The following is a 21,914-nucleotide window of genomic DNA, read 5'->3' on the forward strand; positions in this document are numbered from 1 at the left end:
GTAATAAAATTCTTTGTAGAAAGTCAAGGCCAAGGTGCCCGGCAGTTGTGCCAAGAAGAGGAGGAGGAGATCTTGTTATGGACTGGATATGAATGGAGACATGGTGAACATATGGGTGAGAGGCAAGGTCTTGAACTTTCTTTTGGGTGAGGAAAACCCGGAAGTTCTCAGATTCGGGTTTTCCCAGACGTGCCAATATGACACCTTTAATAAAAGTTAGCTTTGAGGAATTTCTCAGAGTTTGATTTCGTTGGGGGTGTTACTTGGAATCCTGACAGACAGACAGACAAACAAAGGATGGCTTCCATGCCTATATAAACCTGTTGTAAATCAAGGATTAGCTGTAGTTGCCTTTTCACGATTGGTGTTTCCCCCCCTCACCTCAGTCCGGGAGGCACAAGAAATTACTCAGTTAGCCGGCAATTGAGTCCACGGTAGCTATCAGCTCTGGCAGCAACCCAGCGAGCATCTGCCAAGGTTTTTCCGTTATCTTTCTTGATGCCGGCGTGTCAACCAGGAAATCAAGAATAAACAGCACTTCAACTCAAGTTCTCTCTAGGCAGTTTGATTTGTTCTTCACGAAGCAGTATAGCAGCCCCTTTTCTACCCTGTGGGGTGTGGCTCCGTGACTCAGCACTTTCTAGGCCTGCCCCACCCCTGCTTCTGTTGTTCCCGCCTCTCTTATCTACGAAACCTGGGGTCTAACCAGGACTGATTGTCCTCAGCTGGGTCTGGAAACGTTTCCTGGGCGGAGGGAGATACAGGAGACAGAGGCCTCGTCACCTCTTCCACCTGGCCTGCCTCTGGCTCCTGGAGCTGAGCCAGGGAAGCTGGCCCTGCAGAAGGGAGCCCTGACGGCCCTTCCCCCTCACTCTCTGAGTCACTCTCTGGCAGGGGGCCAGGCCCGGGGGTGAGGGGGTGGGGGCTGGAGCCACAACACTTGGCCTCATCTTGACTCTTGTTTTCTTTTGGCATTGGCCATCGTTTGCGTAACATGCGAATGCTTGCGAGCTACTCCCTTCAACACAAAGCTGTTGATGGATTGATTCAGGTTAGCACAAAGATGTTCACTCACAATCAACCTTAATTGAATTCGTGGTTTGGTTTTCATGGAGACCGAAAGGCGTAGCTGAGCATGGTATAAAAAGTCAGAAAAAAATAACCAAAACCTTGGTTGGCGATTCTCATTAGATAGATAAAGATAGATAGATAGATAGATAGATAGATAGATAGATAGATAGATAGATAGATAGATAGATAGATAGATAGATAGATAGATAGCTGGCTGGCTGGCTGGCTTCCATCCATGCCATCCTTACAAAAGTGTTGTTAAGTCAAGGACTAGCTCTAGTTGCCTTTTCAAGAAGTTTTGAAAGAGAGACAGAGAGAGAATTTTATATCGTTTTTCAAATGGTTTTTTTTAAAAAGAAATATTGTCCTGGAAACTTTTATTAGCACACGCGGAAAGAGAAGGTCATGTGGTTCCCCCATCCCCCCCCGGCCCGCTTCCAAGAACAGAGAGAACAAACCAGCCGCTCTCAAATCTAAATTTTTTAAAAGAATCCAATGTAAAAGTCAGCATCCACTATGAGACTGAAAACAGATTAAAGACATCTTTAATCTTAATCTTAAAAAAAGTCATCAAATAACCGATGTTCCTTTTCAATCTTCGTTTGAAGGATTACGGTCATTTAACTGCAGACTCAACACCATTCTCGGAATCTTCCTAATCTAATCTAATCCTCACCCTACTTTGCGCCAAGCTGCAGTCAACTTGCTTTTCCCGACTTCAAATTTTCTCTTCCCGAGGAAAATTCCTACTGGGCAGTTCCATCAAACTCTGGAGTACAGGTAGTCTTTGACTTACAACGGTTCATTTAGTGACTTCAGTAAATTAGTTCGGTTTCAACGACACTGGGGGAGGAAAAAAAAGGAGACTTTTGACTGTTTTTCACAATTGCGACCTTTGTAGCATCCCCCACGTACACGCGATCAAAATTCAGATGCTTTGGCAACTGACCGGTACTTATGACTGTTGCTGTGTGACCCCCTTTTGCGATCTTTCGACGAGCAAAATCAAAGGCACTCCCTTAACAACCGTCAATAACAACTTATTATATAACCGTGATAATAACTTATCAAGTGCAGCAATTCCCTTGTGGCAAGAAGAGTCATCAAATGGGGGCAAAACTCACCTAACAAATGGCTCACTTAATGACAGAAATGTTGGGCACAGCTGTGGTCATAAGCCGAGGACTAGCCTTATAGGACCTGTTGTTTTCCTGTCACTAAGTCTTCTGTTCACAAAGTGCTGGAATCAAAAAGCTACCATCTTGGCTCCTTCCAAGAGCTCGTCTGATCTGACAAATCGTCTCTTCGGCGGGAAAAAAATTCTTATTTTCTTATCTTATTTTCTGCTCTTCTGCAAGAACGGCCCGGTTTAAATTTCCATATGCAGAGAAGTGAACAAAAAAGCTGACACACTGCTCATTAAATTTCTGAAGTTGTGTGCATATGGCAGTGATGGCTAGCTTTTTTTTTTTTATTTATTTACATTTATATCCCGCCCTTCTCTGAAGACTCAGGGCGGCTTACAGTGTATAAGGCAATAGTCTCATTCTATTTGTATATTTACAAAGTCAACTTATTGCCCCCCCAACAATCTGGGTCCTCATTTTACCTACCTTATAAAGGATGGAAGGCTGAGTCAACCTCGGGCCGGGCTTGAACCTGCAGTAATTGCAGGCTGCTGCAATTACAGGGCTTGAACCTGCAGTAATTGCAGGCTGCTTTTTTGCTGTTGCGTGCCAGAAGCGGGGGAAGCACGGATGGGTCGCGCGTGCCTGTGCCCACACCCATAATTCAATGCCCCCCGCGCCCCGTTGCAGCATCTCCATGGTCAAGTGATCAAAATTCGCGCCCTTGGCAACCGACTCATCTTTACGACCGCTGCAGCATCCCCCACGTACACGCCATCAAAATCCAAATGCTTGGCAACTGACCGGTACTTTACGACTGTTGCTGTGTGTTCCCCTTTTGGCGACCTTCCGACAAGCAAAGTCAATGGGGGAAGAAGCCCGATTCACTTAACAGCCGTGGGACTAACTCAACAAGCGCAGCGATTCACTTAACAACCCTTGGCAAGAAAGGTGGTAAAAAAAACTGGCAAAATTCATTCATCAACTGTCTCACTCAAGCCACAGAGATTCGGGGCTCAGTTGCGTGTCAAGGACTACCAGTATTCGTGTCAAGGACTACCAGTATTCAAATCTTACATAATGGCGGGGAATCAGAGCCGGTTTAAAAACCAACCAACCAACAAAAAAGATCAAGCGAATTAAATTTTTTCCCCCCTCCAAACAGGAAGTGGGAAGAAAGAAATGGATTTCCATAGGCTGGCCTTGAACCGTTGTTGTTTTTATCTCCTGCCAACCCCCAAGAAACCCCAAACCAGTCACAAAATATGCTCAAATGGATATATTTGAACACGAATATATATATAGATATATATGTGTGTGTGTGTGTGTGAGAGAGAGAAAGCCAACGGTGGAAACAGTCAAGCTGCTGATATACCTTCATTCTGAGAAAAAGAAATTTAACAGGCTTCTTTGTGTGTGTGTGTGTGTGTGTTGGGAGGGGGCTTGGTTCATCTTCTCCGTCCCCCTCCTCTCCAAAATGGCATCGGGGGTGTGTGTGTGTGTGAAATGATAAAAAAACAAACAAAAAACAAAACAAACCACAAAACGATTGTGCGTTGCAGGATGAAACCTCGTGTTAACTTTGGTTCATGCAAAGCATCGTCCCTCGGATTCGTTGCTGGCAGTCTCCGGTCTCTTTTTTTCTTTAATTATTATTATTTTAATATATATATTTATATATATATATATATATATATAAATCCACCTCCCAGAGTCCGTCCGCTGGAGTTCAGTCATGTTCCTTCCACAAAACCAGGTGGATACTGTGGTCCGGCATGCTGGTAGCAAATACCAAGCCCATATCGTTTTGACCGTCCAAGCCATCCAGCCAAGCCATTTCTCCCGCCAGGAAGCTCGAACCCCGCTTCGACTTCCGATATTCCGGCAGCGGCCAACGGCTGATCATTTTCTCTGTCCTCAGGTCCATGATGTACAGGTAATGATTATCAAACAGAAGGGCGAAAATGTCACCGAAGCCCAGCAGGGACAGGTTTGCAAATTCAGGTGGTTTGATAACCCTGCAGGAAGGGGAGAAAAAAAAAAACAAACCAGAAGAAAATAATAAGATGCCACCTATTTTTTTTTGCGTGGGTGAGTGGGTGGGAAGCGATCCTGCCGCTTGATGGAAAACCTTCTGAGCTGGTTTTTCACGGGCTCAGAACGAAATTCAGTTGCCTGAATTGAGGGCAGTCTTGGGAATATCCTGGATGAATCTCCTGGATGCACGGCTGTCGTTCGAAGATCATCTGACGGCCGTCTCCAGGAGAGCCTTTCACCAGGTTCGCCTGGTTCGCCAGTTGCGCCCCTTCCTTGATCGGGATGCCTTATGCACGGTCACTCATGCTCTCGTTACCTCTTGCCTGGATTATTGCAATGCTCTCCACCTGGGGCTCCCCTTGAGATGCACTCGGAGGCTTCAGTTGGTCCAGAACGCAGCTGCGCGGGTGATAGAGGGAGTTCCACGTAACTCCCATGTAACACCACTCCTGCGCAGACTGCACTGGCTACCTGTTGCCTTCTGGGTGCATTTCAAGGTTTTGGTTACCACCTTTAAAGCGCTCCATGGCTTGGGACCTGGGTACTTACGGGACCGCCTGCTGTTACCTCATGCCTCCCACCGTCCCGTACGCTCTCACAGAGAGGGACTTCTCAGGGTGCCGTCAGCCAAACAATGTCGGCTGGCGGCCCCCAGGGGAAGATCCTTCTCTGTGGGGGCTCCTACTCTTTGGAATGAACTTCCCCCTGGATTACGTCAAATACCTGACCTTCGGACCTTTCGCCGCGAATTGAAAACATATTTGTTTATTCGCGCGGGGCTAGCTTAAACGTTTTTAAACTGTTTAGCTTTTAAATTTTAAATTCTATTTATATTTTAAATTGGGGTTTTTTAGATTTTAATTATTTTAATTTTTTCGGCCAATTGTGTAATAAGTGTCTTAATTTAGTTTTTTAATATTGTATATTGTGTATGTTTTTTAGTTTGGCTGTACACCGCCCTGAGTCCTTCGGGAGAAGGGCGGTCTAGAAATTCAATAAATAAAAATAAATAAATAAAAATATCCAGGCAAAGTGAGAGGGAAAGAGAGGTGCGTGCCTAGAAAGGGAGCAGCAGGGAGGATTCGAGAAAGGGATAAAAAGAGAGTAGTTTAAAGCCACTGAGAGGAGAAGGTGCATTGGCGTCAGGCCTACATGGAAAGGAAATATAAAAGTCTATTTTTTTATTTGCTTATGCCTTAACGAGCAGACTAGAGCTGCAATTTCTAACCTACTAGATTTATCCTGAGAGATTCTAGAGCCGTGATGGCGAATCTATGGCACATGAAGCCGTGTCTGTGGGCATGCGAGCGTTGCCCTAGCTCAGCTCCATTGCGCATGCACCCGCCGGCCAGCTGATTTTCGGGCCTTCCGGGCCTACCGGAAGTCGGGAAACAGGCCATTTCCGGCCTCCTGGGGGAGGGGGGGGCTCAGGGTGGTGGTGGAAGCTGTTTTCGCCCTCCCCGGGCTCCAATGAAGCCTCTGGAGCTTGGGGAGGGTGAAAAACGAGCCTACTGGGCCCAACAGTAACCTTTTTGCCGTCACGTGTCAAAAATGGGGGGGGGAGCGCAGGAGAGTCATATGGGGGGGACGGGGCGCGGAGGAGCATTGAATTATGGGTGTGAGCAAACACGCGCTCCCCCCCGCGCTCCCCCCCCCAATCCCTCTTCTACCTTGGGACGATGCAGCCTCTTTCGGGGAAAACTGTGTTGCCAAAACACACACAGACACACATATCCTGCTTCTCCAAGTGCACATTTCATCACAACGGACGAAGCAACAGGACAGGGGATAACGCAACACGCTGCAATCCACACACACATCAGCTTTAGAACGGATCGATATATCAAACACTTAGGATCCAGTATGTAAAATATCTCAGAAGACACCAGGCAGGCTATCGTAACCACTTGGCATCACTGTAGCACGCAATTCAACCAAAGTCTTCCAGAGTAAACCAGAAAACTCCAGAAAACCAGCAGCTCCAGAAAAAAATGAAACAAAACCAGGAGTCATCTACACAACACATGGTGCAAGCCAGAAATATTGAAAATAACTACAGCAATGGAAAGAGATAAGAAGGAGAGAGATGGAAAGGGAGAAGGAGGGAGAGAGAGAAGAAAAGGAAGAAGAGAGGAGGAAAGGTAGGGGAAATAAGAGTAGGAGAGAAGGTTAGATAGGGAGGAAGTAGGGTGGAGGGGGAGAAAGGAAGGAGAAGTAGAGAAGAAGTAGGAGAGGAGAGAAGAAAGGAGGGAGGAAGAAAGGAGGGAGGGAAAGGAGTGAGAGGAGAAGAAAGGATTGCTGTGAAAAGGAAAAGATGAAATGGACGAAAGGCAACCCCGAATACATCTGAATATATTAGGATAAAAACTGAAATAGTTAAAAAAAAAAAAGAATGAAAGAGAATGAACGCGAATAAAAATGGAGAAATTAGAACTCGTGGGCGAAAGAAGACGTGTCTTAACAAAATGAGCAAGGAAATATTAGGAAATGAATAAAAACTATGAAAAAAGAATATTTTGGCAAAAAACTGTAACTAAGTAAAATATATTGGAATATATGAATTGTGTAAGATATGATATGGCCAATACTCTGTTCATAAATCATTTATGTGTGTGTGATGGAGGGAAACTAAAAAATCAATAAAAAAAAAACATACGATGTAAGGATTCTAACAGTCACTATGTAGGACAGGTAGAAGACTAGCAGAGTGCATCCATGGACATCTACCAACAGCTAGAAGACATGATAAAAACTCTTTAATTTCCCAATGAAGGGACGGACCTGACATTAGTTGAAATTGGGAAACTGTGAGAGTTCTAGATTATGCCCAATCCCCCCTAAAAAATGCTAGAGGATTCCTGGAAGTCTGGCACTCGAGACAAATGGGTCATCAACAGGCACACAGAGGTAAATAACATCTACGTATCTTTTAAAAGGTAAGTAGAGGTAATAAGAGCGCAGCGGTTAAAAAAAATGCAGCATTGCAGGCTAACTCTGCTCACTGCCAGGCATTCGATCCTGACCGGCTCCAGGTTGACTCAGCCTTTCATCCTTCCGAGGTTACTAAAATGAGGAGCCAGGTTATTGGGGGGCAACATGTGGACTCTGTAAACCGCTTAGAGAGGGCTGTAAAAGCACTGTGAAGCGGTATATAAACACCTCCTTGCCAGCAATCAACACCCAGATAACCAGAGATTAACACCAAGTTTAATGCTAATCAAGGATTTCCCAACGCAAACAAGCTAGCAATAAACAACATCCTAATCAAGGTTTCACCGAGAAGACTCAATCAGTCAATCCTTATTTCAGTCACAGACCAGCACAAAACATTTAACACTAAATAAACACATAAACAAAATAAAGCAGAACTGAACAGAACAGGGCATAGTAATATATTACAACTGACGGTAAAATCATGACCAAGGCCTGCCGGATTTTATACCTTAGCTACGTTCAGAGGAACTGAATCAGAGCGATTCAGTAGTTGTACATAAGAGATCAGAATTCCCGGGAGATTTAATCAAGTAAGATATGAGTCTCTAGAGCAGGGGTGTCCAAACTTGGCCCTTTGGAGAGTGGTGGACTTCAACTCCCAGAATTCTCCAACTAGCAACTTGCTTAAATTTATAGCTCATGCTGGCTGGGGAATTCTGGGAGTTGAAGTCCACCACTCTCCAAAGGGCCAAGTTTGGACACCCCTGCTCTAGAGGGAGCAATACGACAGAATATGACCACAAAAAACATTCCTACCGACACTGACAAGGCAAACAGACCCCACTCCGTCCTAAAACTGATGATGTTACCTAGTTTGGTAATGAAATATCTGCAAGAAAACGACTAAGCTCAGAGCTTCTGTATATAAACAGAAAATCCCACTCCCTTCTAGCACTGATGATGTTACCTAGTTGGGTAATGAAACACCTTCAAGAAAACTACTAAGCAAGGACTCCACAATCCTCCTCCTCCACTCCACAAATCCCACTCTCTTCTAGCCCTGATGATGTTTCTTAGTTGGGTAATGAAACGTCTTGCAAGAAAACCCCCAAGCTCACAGAGCACCAAGGGCCCCACAGTTTTAGAACACTCCGGACAGGGTACGGCAAGTACCAGAAGCATCTTGGGACCTCCAGGAAATATTTGTGATACTGAAAAACTACTGATCCAGAAAGAAAATAGCTCGGCTCAGTTGATTCTTATAGGCATCGGCACGGTCTCCCCGACGCATTCTGGGTAAAAGGAGCCACTGGCAACGAGGTTCTCTTCTCGCCGTCCCGTTTTAAATTGAGAAGGGTTACCTAAGGATATCGTAGCTGGCGAAGTCCCACTGGTACAGCCCGATCGCCGAGCTGCACACAATGTATTTCCCATCGAAGTGGAGCCGAGGCTGCAGAGAGATGCTCCGGTCCTCAGAAACGGTCAAGGTTTTCAAACATTTGCAGTTGATCTCTCGTCCAATTGGCCAGATCTGCAACAGAAAAAAAACAACGGGGGGTGGGGGGGAATTAGAAAACCAGGGAATTGTGGCAACGTAAAAAAATAAAATAAATTCGCTCCTGTTTAGTGTTCTGCTATCTCTGAGCCTGGAACTCCTTTCCCAAATACTCACATACAATTACTACTTGGTTCTGCAACCCAACAAGATAGACACAGACTTCAGAGGATAATTAGAACTGCAGAAAAAACAATGGCTACCGACCTGCCTTCCATGGAGGACCTGTATACTGTAAGAGTCAAAAAGAGGGCTGTGAAAATATCTACAGACCCCTCACATCCTGGACATAAACTGTTTCAACTACTACCCTCAAAACGACGCTACAGAGCACTGCACACCAGAACAACTAGACACAAGGACAGTTTCTTCCCAAACGCCATTACAAATAAACAAATAATTTCCTCAACACTTCCAACTAGTCTCTAAGTCTGCATTACGATTACTATTAATCTTCTCATCGTTCCTATCACCCATCTCCTTCCAATTATAACTGTAACTGTTGCTGCATCCTTACGATTTAGTTTCCTAGTATGATTTGATTGCTTATTTGTACCCTATGACTATCATTAAGTGTTGTACCTTATGATTCTTGTCGCATGTATCTTGTCTTTTTACGTACACTGAGAGCTTATGCACCAAAGACAAATTCCTTGTGTGTCCAATCACACTTGGCCAATAAAGAATTCTATTCTATTCACAAGGAAGACACAATCTTCCTTTAGCAACTGACTTTTCAGAAAACCCCACAGCCTAGTGCAGGTGTCGTGTCCCACTCCTCCTCTGATGGCCGGGTCAGGGAAGTCCATATCAAGCGTGGCTGCAAAGCCTCTGCAGCTTTGCCAAAGTTCTGTCAGAGTTCTCAGGGCAGGCAGGAGACCAGGATGTGACTTCAGCAATCCAATTTAGACTTTGCCTGACTCAAAGAATGCCAGAAAGCAGATCCTTTATATAGGCCATGGGCTGTGGCTCCATGACTCAGCACTTATCCAGGCCTGCCCCTCCCTTCCTTTTGCTGACGTCGCCTCTCCACTCTCCGGAAGCGTGGGTCCCTCCAGCCTCCAGCTGTCGGCACTTCCAGCTCGTGACTGGCTTCACATTCCCCAGGCTCACATGCTGTGGGGGAGGGGCCCAGCTGCTCCGTTTGTCCAGGCATGGTGCCAGGACTGGGGGCTGGAGGCATGTCAGGCCATTCATCTTGCTCGGACTGTCCGGGCATGGTGCCAGGACTGGGGGCTGGAGGCATGTCAGGCCATTCGTCTTGCTCGGACTGTCCGGGCATGGTGCCAGGACTGGGGGCTGGAGGCATGCCAGGACATTCTTCTGTACTATCAGTGTCTGGCAGGAGACAAGAGGGGCCCGGCTGCGGAGAGGGGGGCGAGCGAGGCACAACAGCAGGGGTCAGCAACCTGGAGTTCTGGAGCCGCATGTGGCTCTTTCACCCCGCTGCTGCGGCTCCCTGTCACTCAACATATGCGTCACAATCGCCAATATGCGACACACGCCGGCATGCAATTTATTGAGTTTTTCAACCCTGGATAAATCCAAGGCAAGAAAAGTTTCAGGAGAAAACGGAATGTTTAATTCAACTACATATGCTAGTTTTGTGGCCGCTCAAGAAATAGTCAGGCACGGGAAGGATTTTGTGGCTCCGGGTGTTCTCTTTTCTATGGGAAATGGGTCCAAATGGCTCTTTGAATATTTAAGGTTGCTATGTGTTTCCCTCTAATGGTAGCTGTCTGTCTGTAACAATTATATAATTGGACAATTATATAATTGTCCAAAATTGCAACAGATGCCCTTTCCCAAAATGGAAATGTGATTGTTAAATATCACACTCAGCTTAGTGTGAGCTCATCGCCTCAAAACCTAAAAATTGAAAGAATTATTCCTCTTCCAAATGTCCACGTTGAAATTTCAACGGCGCTGAGAAAAGTGAACTTGGGATCATTTTTTCACACTTACAACTGTCGTAGCATTCCCCACATTTATGACGGTCATAGTGTCCCGGGGTCGTGCCCGTGGCAAGAACAGTTGTTAAAACGGGGCAAAACTCACTCAACGTGTCTCGCTTAGCAACTGAAATGGGCGCAATTGTGGTTGTAAGTGGAGAACACCGCCTTCCCCTAATTCTCAAGCTTGATAAATAAAAAGATGGGACTTACCTTGATTTCATATTTATCCGCACTTAAAAGAATGTAATCTCCAGGGCTATGCATGAGAGATTTGACTTGGCTCTCTTGTAAGACCACCTACCATTAAAAAAAAATAATGATTTCACTTTAATATGGCGGTTATAAAAATAACACAGAGAAATATCGAATAATCAAAAGATTGAAGATTATAACTTAATATAAATATGTGTACTATTAGTATAACTATTTAATGTGTATTATTACTAAAAGTCTGTAAGGATTGCCAATCGTATTGATGAAGAATATTGTTTTATTTGTAATAAAAAGTAAGATACTCCGGTCCCAAGTTGTTCACACAACGTGTTTGTAAAAAAATAAAAAACTTTATTTAATAAAAAAAAAATTCAGTAAGGCTGCGGGCACGTACATGACACAACCCAACTTAACGCATTGAAGATTTGTTCTGATGCATTCAGCTCAAATTTCCTGAGCCTGATTCACAAAGTCAAAGTTGATGTCACCTGCAAACCGGAGCAAGGCTACTGCTTAGACCTATAGATTGTATGGGTCTGAAGGAGGGCTGAGTAAACCTCTGCAGACCCCTCGCAACCCGGACATAAAACTATTTGAACTCCTCCACTTGGGACGGCGCTATAAGGCATTGCACGCCAAAGCAATCAGACACGGGTGCTTTTCCAAGAGGCAAATGGACTTTTGTTTTTCTCTGAAGAGGTTTCGCTTCCCATCCAAGAAGCTTCTTCAGTTCTGAGTGAACGATGGAGGAGTGTCAACAGGAATGTAAATCCTTCCATCCGCTCGTGACAGGAAAACACCAGATGCTCTATGGCTAGTCCTCAGCGGATGACCACAACTGTGTGCCCAGCATTTCTGTTGTTAAGTGACTGTGATCATGATTTATCACTTATAGCTTTTATGGACACTGAGAGCTTATGCACCAAAGACAAATTCCTTGTGTGTCCAATCACACTTGGCCAATAAAGAATTCTATTCTATTCTATTCTATTCTATTCTATTCTATTCTATTCTATTCTATTCTATTCTATTCTATTCTATGATTCTTGATGAATGTATCTTTTCTTTTATGTACACTGAGAGCTTATGCACCGAAGACAAATTCCTTGTGTCTCCAATCACACTTGGCCAATAAAGAATTCTATTCTATTCTATTCTATTCTATTCTATTCTATTCTATTCTATTCTATTCTATTCTATTCTATTCTATTCTATTCTATTCTATTCTATTCTATGATTCTTGATGAATGTATCTTTTCTTTTATGTACACTGAGAGCTTATGCACTGAAGACAAATTCCTTGTGTCTCCAATCACACTTGGCCAATAAAGAATTCAATTCTAATTAATTCTAATTCTAATTCTAATTCTAATTCTAATTCTAATGGTATGGTACGGTGTGCTATGCTGTGCTGAGCTATCCTATTTCAACCAAAGAGGGTGTCTTGGGAAAAGGAGAAAGGCGATTCACCTTTGTGACCCACTCCGTGTGTCCGGTCAACGTGTTGAGGCAGACGCTGGTCGATAAGGCCCACACCTTCACTGTGAAATCCGCTGAGCCGCTGACCAGGATATCCAGTTCATCGTTGTAATCCACACTGAAAACTAGAGCAGGAGGAAAGAGGAATTGCCTTCATGCCATCTCGCGACTACGGATGAGAGAATGTGGCAAAGACTCTCCAAGAGGTAGAATCTGAAGAGTAATTTGAAGGGGGAAGAGAGTGGCAGGAACATACTGGCATGAGAGGTACTTGAGCCGTGGTGGCGCAGCGGTTAGAGTGCAGTACTGCAGGCAACTTCTGCTGACTGCCGGCTGCCTGTAATTTGGCAGTTCGAATCTCACCAGGCTCAAGGTTGACTCAGCCGTCCCTCCTTCCGAGGTGGGTGAAATGAGGACCCAGATTGTTTGGGGGGGCAAGAAGCTGACTCTGTAAACCGCTTAGAGAGGGCTGTAAAAGCACTGTGAAGCGGCATATAAGTTTAAGTGCTATTGCTATCGCTAACTTGGTGCTCTCTGAGCTGGGTGATGTCCTTGCAGATGTTAGCAGCACCGACCACACTGATGATGTTACTGACTTTGGTAATGAAACGTCTGCAAGAAAACCACCCAGGTCAGAGAGCACCAAGGACCCCACTTTCCTCCTCCTTCCCCTCCTTCACTCCACCTACCCCGCTCCCTACTAGCACAGATGGTGTTACCTAGTTGGGTCATGAAACATCTCCAAGACAACAACCAAGCTCAGAGAGCACCAAGGACCCCAGTCGTCATCTTTTTCTTCCTTCTCCTCCTCCTCCTCCTCTCCACATCCCACTCTCTTCTAGCACTGATGATGTTACCTAGTTGGGTCATGAAACGTCTGGAAGAAAACAATCAAACTCAGAGAGCACCAAGGACCCAACGCCTCCTCTCCACAAACCCCACTCCCTACTAGCACTGATGGTGTTACCTAGTTGGGTCATGAAACTTCTGGAAGAAACTCACCAAGCTCAGAGAGTACCAAGGACCCATCGCTTCAACCCCGAGCTACAAATACCTTCCCCCGTCGGTGTTTTTGCCCTAAGCAGTCTGCAAGGCGGGTGGCGGAACGATTGCTAAACCGAGGAAGCAGCTCCGGATGACAAAACTATACAGACAATTGGGTAACTGACGCGACGCTCTCCTCCAAAACCGACATACCTGCCCCGGTGTGGCCTCGGAAATGCTGGGTCTTGGCTCCCGAGCTCCATTCCCAGCAGGCTACGGTGTTATCGAACGAGCCGGTGACCAGCTTCTGCTCATCGAACTTGACCGTCGCGCAGGTGTGGGTCTGGATGCCGTAGACGCACTGACCCGTGCTCACATCCCATAGCTTGGCCGACAAGTCGTCTGAGCCTACCAGCCGCAAGGGAAGAAAAGAAAAGTGAGTTTAGGAGCCCGGGAGCCAGCTGGCTTAGAGGATGGATGACCCGATCCGCAGCCAACCAATTTCCTGCACGACGACACTTTTTTTCGTAGGGATTCATTTTAAGCTTCTGATTGGTTATCTGGGACATCGCCAAAATAATAAGATTTGTGCACGGGTACAAGACGACCCAGAGACATTGGGAGTCCCTTAATGACCGTCTTATTTTTGTGGCAAGAAAGAATGTAAAAACGGGGCCAAACGCATTTTAACAAACGTCTCGCTTAGCAAAGGACATTTTTAGGCTCCGTTATGGTCGCAAGTGGAGGACTCCCCATAGAATAGAACGGGTGCTAATTAAAGAGAGCCTTGAAGCGCCGAGTCCTCAGTCGACTTTTAACAGAACGTCCGTGGTGATGTAACTTGATGGGTTTCTTTCTACAAAGAGAATTTCTCGTTCTTGAAACCAGGAACGAGGTGGGAGGTAAATTTGAGGTTTTGCTAATTATGACTATCTGGGCTTACGACCGTATCTTTTTCTCTTCCTGTCCTGAAATGTATAAATGTGAGTGCGTGTTTTGCTCTGCAGGAATTCCTCCTATTGTTTTCTGGGGTGGGGTGGGGTAGGGTAAGGGAATTCCTCCAGTGAGCCTTGCTTATTGTTTTGGCGGCTCGCACAATTTGGGACGCCTGCTTGACAAGCAGCAAGCTTGCGTTTGAGACCCGAGTTCTGCTCTGGGATGGGGTGAGCTCCCATCCTTCGCTCCAGCTCCTGCCGAGGACATGAAAGGAGCCTCCACAGGCATCCCTGTGATGTCACCAGCTAATCTGCTGTGGCCCGCTGGCCCCTCTGGCAGAGGGGGCGGTGGCGTGGGAGTCAAGGTCAGCATCAAGGCAACCTGAGAGCTCCGAGGGGGAAGAGGGAATGGAGCTGTCAGAGAGAGAGGCGGAGCCTGGGCCATCTGTCAGCCCTCAGATGGAGAGTCAACAACCCCCAGGTCTGGAGGTGGCTGATGAGGAAGAGGAGGAACAGCTGGGTCCAGTGCCTGACACGCGAATGCACAGAAGGCAGAGGAGAGGAGAACAGTGGAAATCTATGGGCCAGTCCTTGGGACGGAAAAGCTACCGATGCTAACGGAGCCCCATCCTAGCTCTGAGGATAAAAGGCAGGGGGTGGAGATGAATAGGTGTGACAGACAATTCATAACCCTATTCATCTCCCTGCCGGACAAACTTCTTAGCTTGTGGTGAAAGGCAAACTTTTTGCTGCGGCTGCTGGTACTCCTAATAAAAGAATAACTGCTTCAACTACAGAAGGTTTGTGGAGCTGGGTCAGAACAGAATCCTTTCGACCCAGGAAGCGCCTCCGTGCCCCTGACACGAGTGCGATGCCATTGGCTTCGGGGTTTCTGGGTTCGATTCCACACATTACAACCCGTAGACTTCCAACTACTCCCTTCTTGCAAAGCAGCTCTCGCTACCTGTGCAAAGGAGTCCATCTTTATAGTAAAGTGCGTAAACCCTGGCACTGTGTCCAATCAACGAGGAGGTCTCAAACGCCTCGTGGTTCTCCAACTGCTTCATCCTCAGGATGGCCTTCAAGTAGACCTTTTTCCAGTGCAGGGCCTCTTGAACCGAGTCGTCGATCTGCCAGCCGAGGTTCCGACAGGCCGTCTGCCACACCTCCAGGCAGCCACTGATGACCTTGTTCCATTGCTTAGAGACGAGGCAACAGGTGAGTAAGGTCTGAGGGTCGAGCCATTTTAGCAAATAGAAACTCAGCTCCAACGGGAGCAGTTTGAGGAAGTCCCGTTTGAGAAGCGCCTCGAGGTTGTTGGAGAGGTGCTTGAGCTGAGCGGCCCCGCTCAAGGCAATCAGGTGATCCAGTGCCTCATTTTTCTGCAAGTCCAGCAGAGAGAGAAACGTGACAGAAAGATTATCAAGCCATGCTTCAAACTCCTTTCTCTCCATAAGGTATTGGAAACATTTACCTGCGGAACGTCAAAAGGAGGAGGTTAGTGCTACTCAAACGTCCAAGCCAAACATCGCTACAAAGACGTTAAAACACCCACACTCAAAAGCCTGCGCGGTGCTCGAACCCTGTGCTGATACAAAGAGTCCTTGACTTCCAGCCATTCATTCAGACTTATGACAGCCCTGAAAAAAAGGGACTTAGACCCTTTCTGTTCTGTCTCGTCCTCCCTCCTCTCCCCAGCCGGGCCCTTCCCGTCTCCAACCGGGCCTGTTATCAGACTCGGAGTCTGATAATGAAGATGAATGGCCTGTCATGCCTCCAGTCCCCGGCCCTGGCCCCATGCCCGGAGAGGATGTCAGGAGTGAACAGAGAAGCCCGATAAACTTCACTCCTACAGCGTGTGAGCAGGAAGCAAGCCACATGCTGGAATTACTGACAGCAGATCCAGCTGAAGAGAATTCAAAGTGGGAGGATCCTCGCTTCCGGAGATCTGAGAGGCGACGCCAGCAGAAGGAAGGGAGGGGCAGGCCTGGATAAATGCTGAGTCATGGAGCCACACCCCACAGCCTATATAAAGGACCTGCTTTTGGCATTCCAACCTTGAGTCAAGCAAAGTCTCATCTAGTTTGCTGATATCGGACTCTATTGTTGAAGTCACAACTTGGACTCCTGCCTGCCCTGAGAAACCTCGAAGGAATTTGGCAAGCTGCAGAGGCTTCGTTGCCACGTTTGATATGGACTTCCTTGACCCGGTCGTCAGAGGGGGAGTGGGACACGACACTTTCCTACATCTTTGCAGCATCCCAGGGGTGGTATCCACTTACCTTCGCTACCATTTCGCAAATGTGAGTGTGCACGCTTTGCGCGCACGCACCTCCTCCACACATGCGCAGTGTCAAAAACGTGGATAAATGGGACATGATTATGTCCAGGAGGGTTGGCAGAGCCACCTGCAGCCGCTGCAACCGGTTTTCCCGAACCGGATCGAACCGGCTGAATACCACCACTGCAGCATCCCCACGGTCACATGACCAAAACCGGGACGCTTGACAACTGGTTCAGATATATGGTACGATTGCGGTGTCCTAGGGTCACGGGATCCCCTTTTGCAGCCTTCTGACAAGCCAAGGCAATAGGGAGAAGCCGGATTCACTCAACGACGTGTCGCTCGAACAACGTGTCGCTAACTTAACAACTGCAGGGAATCCCTTAAGATCTGTGGCAAGAAAGGTCGTTAAAGCTCACTGAATTGTACGGGGTGGGGGTGGGGAACTCACTGGGGAAACCCATTATGCTTAGCGACGGAAAATTCAGGCTCAACCGTGGTCGTTAAGTCAAGGACCACCTGTAATAGGACCGATTCTGTGAAGACTTAAACAAGACAAGGGCGCAGTTTGGACAGGAACAGCTTGCTTGGCTGTTTGATGCTCCAACACAGGGGCCTGCGAGCCAGATCCGGCCCATGGGGCCGCTCTGCAAACAGCGAAGGACCGGCCTGCGGTGCCTCTGCCAGTGAAAAGCTCCATTTGTGCTGGCAGGCGGTCGCAGGAGGCCGGCGCAGGCAAAAACGGCGCTCGGAAGCCTGTTTTCGCTGGCAGAGCACTTGGACCCCCAACATGAGTGATGTCGAGCCGGCCATGTCCACCCTGGCTCCCTGAGGTCAAACACAACCCTGATGCGGCCCTCAATGAAATCGAGTTTTGACACCCCTGCTCCAACCACTCAACGGGAAAGAGGAGCGGTGAACGGAAACCCTTAGCGCCTTCTCTGATCCCCAGTTTTTATTCCTAGCCTGCTAGGGAAAGCGGTTGCCATCTACCTTAGATAGTTGTCTGTGATTGGATGGTGCTCAGTGGGTTGCTGCCAATTCTCCTTCTGCTCCTTGGAACCGAGCAGGGCCTGCCTTTCCTCTGTGGCCATTTCTCCTGTTCAAATCACAAAGACTCGTATCAGTAACCAAGGCCGCCATAGGCTCCTCAAGAGACCCATCAAGCTCTCCTAAAGTATGCCTTGGCTCAGGTGATCTATGATCCTCCAGATACGTCGCTCTACAACGATCGGCCTCTGGCTGCCTGGGGAACATCTGGATTCAACCCCAAAACATCAGGGAAGGCCCTGAGGATGGGACCCTAGTTGGGCCGTGAAACTAACAAGCCAAGCTCAAGAGAGCACCAAAGACCCCCCCCCAACCTCCGAAGGTCTCTAATTTAGGGCTAAATTAAATATATCTCTTATAGGCCTGGTTTTTCTCTAACAGCCACAGTTACTAACGCATCTCCAGAACCTGCCTAAATGAAACGGGGACGTTCAATAGCTGGTTTTATTTTTTCAAGAGTTTAGTTATTTCAGTTAGGATTCAGAAATGAGATTTAAAAATAAAAAATAAAAAAGTGGGGCTACCCATTTGGGTAAATGTCAGTGGGGGAAAAAAATAGAATGGTCCTTCCTTCCCTCCCTCCCCCTTCCCTCTCCTCCCTTCCCCCTTCCCTTCTTTTATTCTTTCACCCTTCCCTTCCTCCCCTCCCCTATCCCTTCCTCTTTCATCCTTCCCTCCCTTCTTTTCCTCTCCTCCCTTCCCCTCCATTTCCCTTACTTTCATCCTTCCCTCCCTCCTTTTTGTCTCCTCCCTTCCCCTACCCCTTCCCTTACTTTCATATTTCCCTTCCCTCCCTTTCCTTTCTTCTACTCCCTTCCCCCTCCCTTCCTTTACTCTTTCATCCTTCCTTTCCTCTCTTCTCCTCCCTTCCTCATCCCTTCTTTTACTTTCATCTTTCCCTTCCCTTTCTCCTCCCTTCTCTCCTCCTCTTACTTTCATCCTTCCCTTCCCTTTCCTCTCCTCCCTTCTTTTCATCTTTCATTCTTCCTTTCCCATTTCCTTTCCTCTCCTCCCTTCCCTTACTCTTTCATCCTTCCCTTCCCTCCTCCCCTCCTTTACTTTCATCCTTCCTTTCCCTGTTTCCTTTCCTTTCCTCTCCTCCCTTCCTTTACTTTCATCCTTCCTTTTCCTTTCCTCTCCCCCCTTCCTTTCATTCTTCCCTTCCCTTTCCTCTCCACCCTTCCCCCCTCCCCTCCCTTATTCTTTCCTCCTGCCCTTCCCTTCTCTCTCTCTCTCTCTTTTTTTTCCTTTTAGCAGATCATTTATGCTAAAAAGCTGAAGTCGTCTCATGGAAACGGCCCCGCTCTCTCTTTTTTGTTGTTTTTGCTTTGCTTCATTATATAAGCCACTTACTAGATTGCAGGATGGAGAAAACTGTTAAGGATTAACAAACCGACAGGATAAAATGACAGGGAAGTTTTTTTTAAAAAAAAAAAAAGAAGATAATAATCAACAACGGCCAATAACAGGAGGAATGACGTTTCGTGGGCCGTCATGCAGCACAAAACTGGCCCTGGATTGCAGCCAACTGCCTCCAGGAACTTGCTCTACACAACAATTACAGCACAAAATCACAAATATCCCCCCCACACACACACATAAGCCTATCTCTGTACATTTCCTCCATGCTTCTGCCTACGAGGATTTAATACTTGCAGCCACAGGATGGGGGCAATTGCTTCCCACAAGCTGTGTACTTCAGACAGACGGCTCTTATTCTTTGGGCAGAGACTACCTGGAACTAGCACAGACATGTCTCCAGCGTTCCTGGAAAGCTGTAGAAAAGAACCTCGGGGAAGAAAAGCCGCAACTGATAAGCAAAAATTATCAGCCCAGGGAAGGAATGGGGGGGCGTGGAAAGTGACTCAGAAGGGGCCCTCCCTGGTTTTCTGGAGAGCGGAAAGGAGGGAAGGAGAGAGAAGCGCTTTCAGAAATGCACAGGAGATGCTGTTACTGCCACCTTATAATAAAGGGAAGTTCTGACTTCCCGGTTTGGTTGCCTGTCTAGGTGAAAAACCAGAGAGGCTTCTCCCCACCAGCCTTATCCCCACAGGGGGTTGCTCTGATGGGCAGGAGCCTCCATCACTGGCTGCCTCCAGAGGTTGTGCGGGGCTCCATCACTGGAGGTTTTGAAGAAGAGACTGGACAGCCATTTGTCAGAGATGGTATAGGGCCGGGATGGCGAACCTATAGAAGACGTGCCAGAGATGGCATGCTCTGTAGGCAGGTGTGCCATCACCAGCTGTTCTTCTGGTTTCCAGTGCGCACATGAGCAGCGGCCAGCTGGTACTTGTGGGGGCCAGAACACCCGAAAATGGCGTGAAAAATGGCCAAAGAACAGGCCGTTTTTGGCCATTTTCAGGCTGGTTTTTTTGGGCCATTTTCAGGCTATTTTTGGGCCATTTTCAGGCTATTTTTGGGCCATTTTTAGGCCAAAAAACCAGGCTGTTTTCCGGGCCATTTTTGGCCATTTTTCAGCCATTTTCATGTTTTTGAGGCCAAAAACAACCCGGAAAGCTGCCAAAAACCAGGCATGCATGCCACGGCTAGCTGGCCTTCGGGTTTCCGATGCTCTGGCATGCACAAACACCAGATGGCTGGCGCTCCAGCAGTTCCGGTTTGGGCCCTTGGTGCCAAAAAGGTTTGCCATCACTGATATAAGGTCTCCTGATAGGTCTAGAAGACCTCTAAGGTCCCTTGCAACTATGTTATTCTATGTGTGACCTAAGGGTCTCTCTTACTGTTATCTTTTTTGCTGGATCTTATTATATTTATATGGAGCCTTATAAGAGATTGGACAGCCATTTGCCTGGAATGGAATAGGAGTCCCGGCTTGAGCAAGGGGCTGGACTAGTAGACCTCCGAGGTCCCTTCCAACCCTATGGTTCTATATTCAATGATACTGATACATTCCTACCATACACCCTGCTGTCGTTTCATAAGACTACGTTAAAGGGAGTCCTCGACTTACGACCACCATTGAGCCCGGAAGTTATGTCGCTAAGCGAGAATTTTTCTCAGTGAGTTTCGCCCCATTTTATGGCTTCGTCGGAAGGTCGCAAAAGGCGGACCCCGCGGGCCAGGGACGCAGCGACCGTCGTAAATGTGAATCTGTGGCCAACCATCTGAATGTTAATCACATGACCGACATGGAGATGCTCCAACGGGTTGTTAAGTGTGGGGGGGGGAAAAAACAACGGTCCCACGTCACTTTTTTTCCAGTGATGTTGTTAACTTCGAACAGTCCACTAAACAAACTTGTAAGTCGAGGACCGCCTGTAACTATTTTGCCTTTTTTTTTCTTTTGGTCCGTATCATTTTTTTTTAGAAGACTTATTTGTCTGGAACGACAAATCGGCTTGGACTAGATCAGGGGTCCCCAACCTTTACGGACCTCAGGGACCACTAAATTCATAATTTTAAATCCCGCCGACCGCCAATATGAATTTTTTTTTTAAAAAAAAGATAAAATAGTATTTAGCGCGATATAAGAAAACGCAAATTATTTTTCTACGGACCGCCAACGTTTTCTCGCGGACCAACCAGTTGGGGACCGCTGGAGTAGATGACCTCCAAGGTCCCTTCCAGCTCAGGATCCTGATTGACTGCCTCTGTGATTTTTCTCTATTTTGGCCCCCTTTTTTTAAGAGGGGGGGGATAAAATTTGTAAGGGATTTCTGACCTCCACCCAGACCCCCCCCCAAACTCTGATGGGGGCCCCCCCGCCCCTTTTTAGCTTGCAAAGGGCCAAGTTGGGGCTCATCCCTGGAAGGAGAGGGAGGGGGGGCAAGCAATAGCAGCCCCCACCCCTTGACTTATACCCCCCACAGAGGCCTCCATGCCCCCACTCATGGAAAGCCTGTCCCACCCTCCTCTTTCCCACCCTGCTGGCCCCGCCCCCGGCTGCAGGGGGTCTCCATAGCAACCTGCCCCCTCCCGGTCCCCTACCCCAGGCTTGCCTCCCCCCCACCGGGCTCCCCCCTCCCTCTCCCCCTTCGCTCCCTCCCACCCGCCGCTCTCATTTAGGGGGGTCGAACCTGCCGCCACCGGATCCCAGCAGAGCTCCTGGCCGGGGAGCTTCCGGCGCGGGGGCGTTGACGTCATCCCCCCGCGCGCCTGCGCGCGTCTCTAGAAAGGAGAGGAAGACGCTTCCGTCCATAGAGACGGAGAGGGCGGAGCGTCCTTTTCCCCGCGCGTCGGCCTTGGGTTATCGAGGTCCATCCGGAAAAGCCAGACTCGGACCTGGGGAAGCGGGGCGGGTGGGAGGTGGGGAAAAAAAAAAAAGGGGCA

At 47.6% G+C, this 21,914-nt stretch overlaps 1 protein-coding gene across 5 annotated transcripts; it reads right to left on the bottom strand.

Moving 5' to 3' along the window:
• Nucleotides 1-1,552: 1,552 nt before the first annotated feature.
• On the bottom strand, nt 1,553-21,736 carry FBXW2 (F-box and WD repeat domain containing 2). 5 transcript variants are annotated; one of them, XM_058159403.1, is made up of 9 exons: nt 21,662-21,736; nt 17,568-17,673; nt 16,573-16,964; nt 15,255-15,764; nt 13,569-13,763; nt 12,363-12,496; nt 10,890-10,976; nt 8,531-8,700; nt 1,553-4,216 (listed from the first exon to the last, which is right to left on the bottom strand). In XM_058159403.1, exons 4-9 carry the CDS (start codon nt 15,742-15,744, stop codon nt 3,928-3,930), a joined length of 1,365 nt encoding a protein of 454 aa, XP_058015386.1. In that variant the 5' UTR covers nt 15,745-15,764; nt 16,573-16,964; nt 17,568-17,673; nt 21,662-21,736; the 3' UTR covers nt 1,553-3,927. The 5 variants fall into 5 exon arrangements, with proteins under 5 accessions (XP_058015386.1, XP_058015385.1, XP_058015382.1 ...); XM_058159402.1 differs by lacking the exon at nt 21,662-21,736 and having other exon boundaries at nt 17,568-18,162; XM_058159400.1 differs by lacking the exon at nt 16,573-16,964 and having other exon boundaries at nt 1,554-4,216.
• Between the last annotated feature and the right edge of the window lie 178 nt (nt 21,737-21,914).

The sequence above is a fragment of the Ahaetulla prasina genome, chromosome 16 (genome assembly GCF_028640845.1).
Source record: "Ahaetulla prasina isolate Xishuangbanna chromosome 16, ASM2864084v1, whole genome shotgun sequence".
Classification (NCBI taxonomy): domain Eukaryota; kingdom Metazoa; phylum Chordata; class Lepidosauria; order Squamata; family Colubridae; genus Ahaetulla; species Ahaetulla prasina.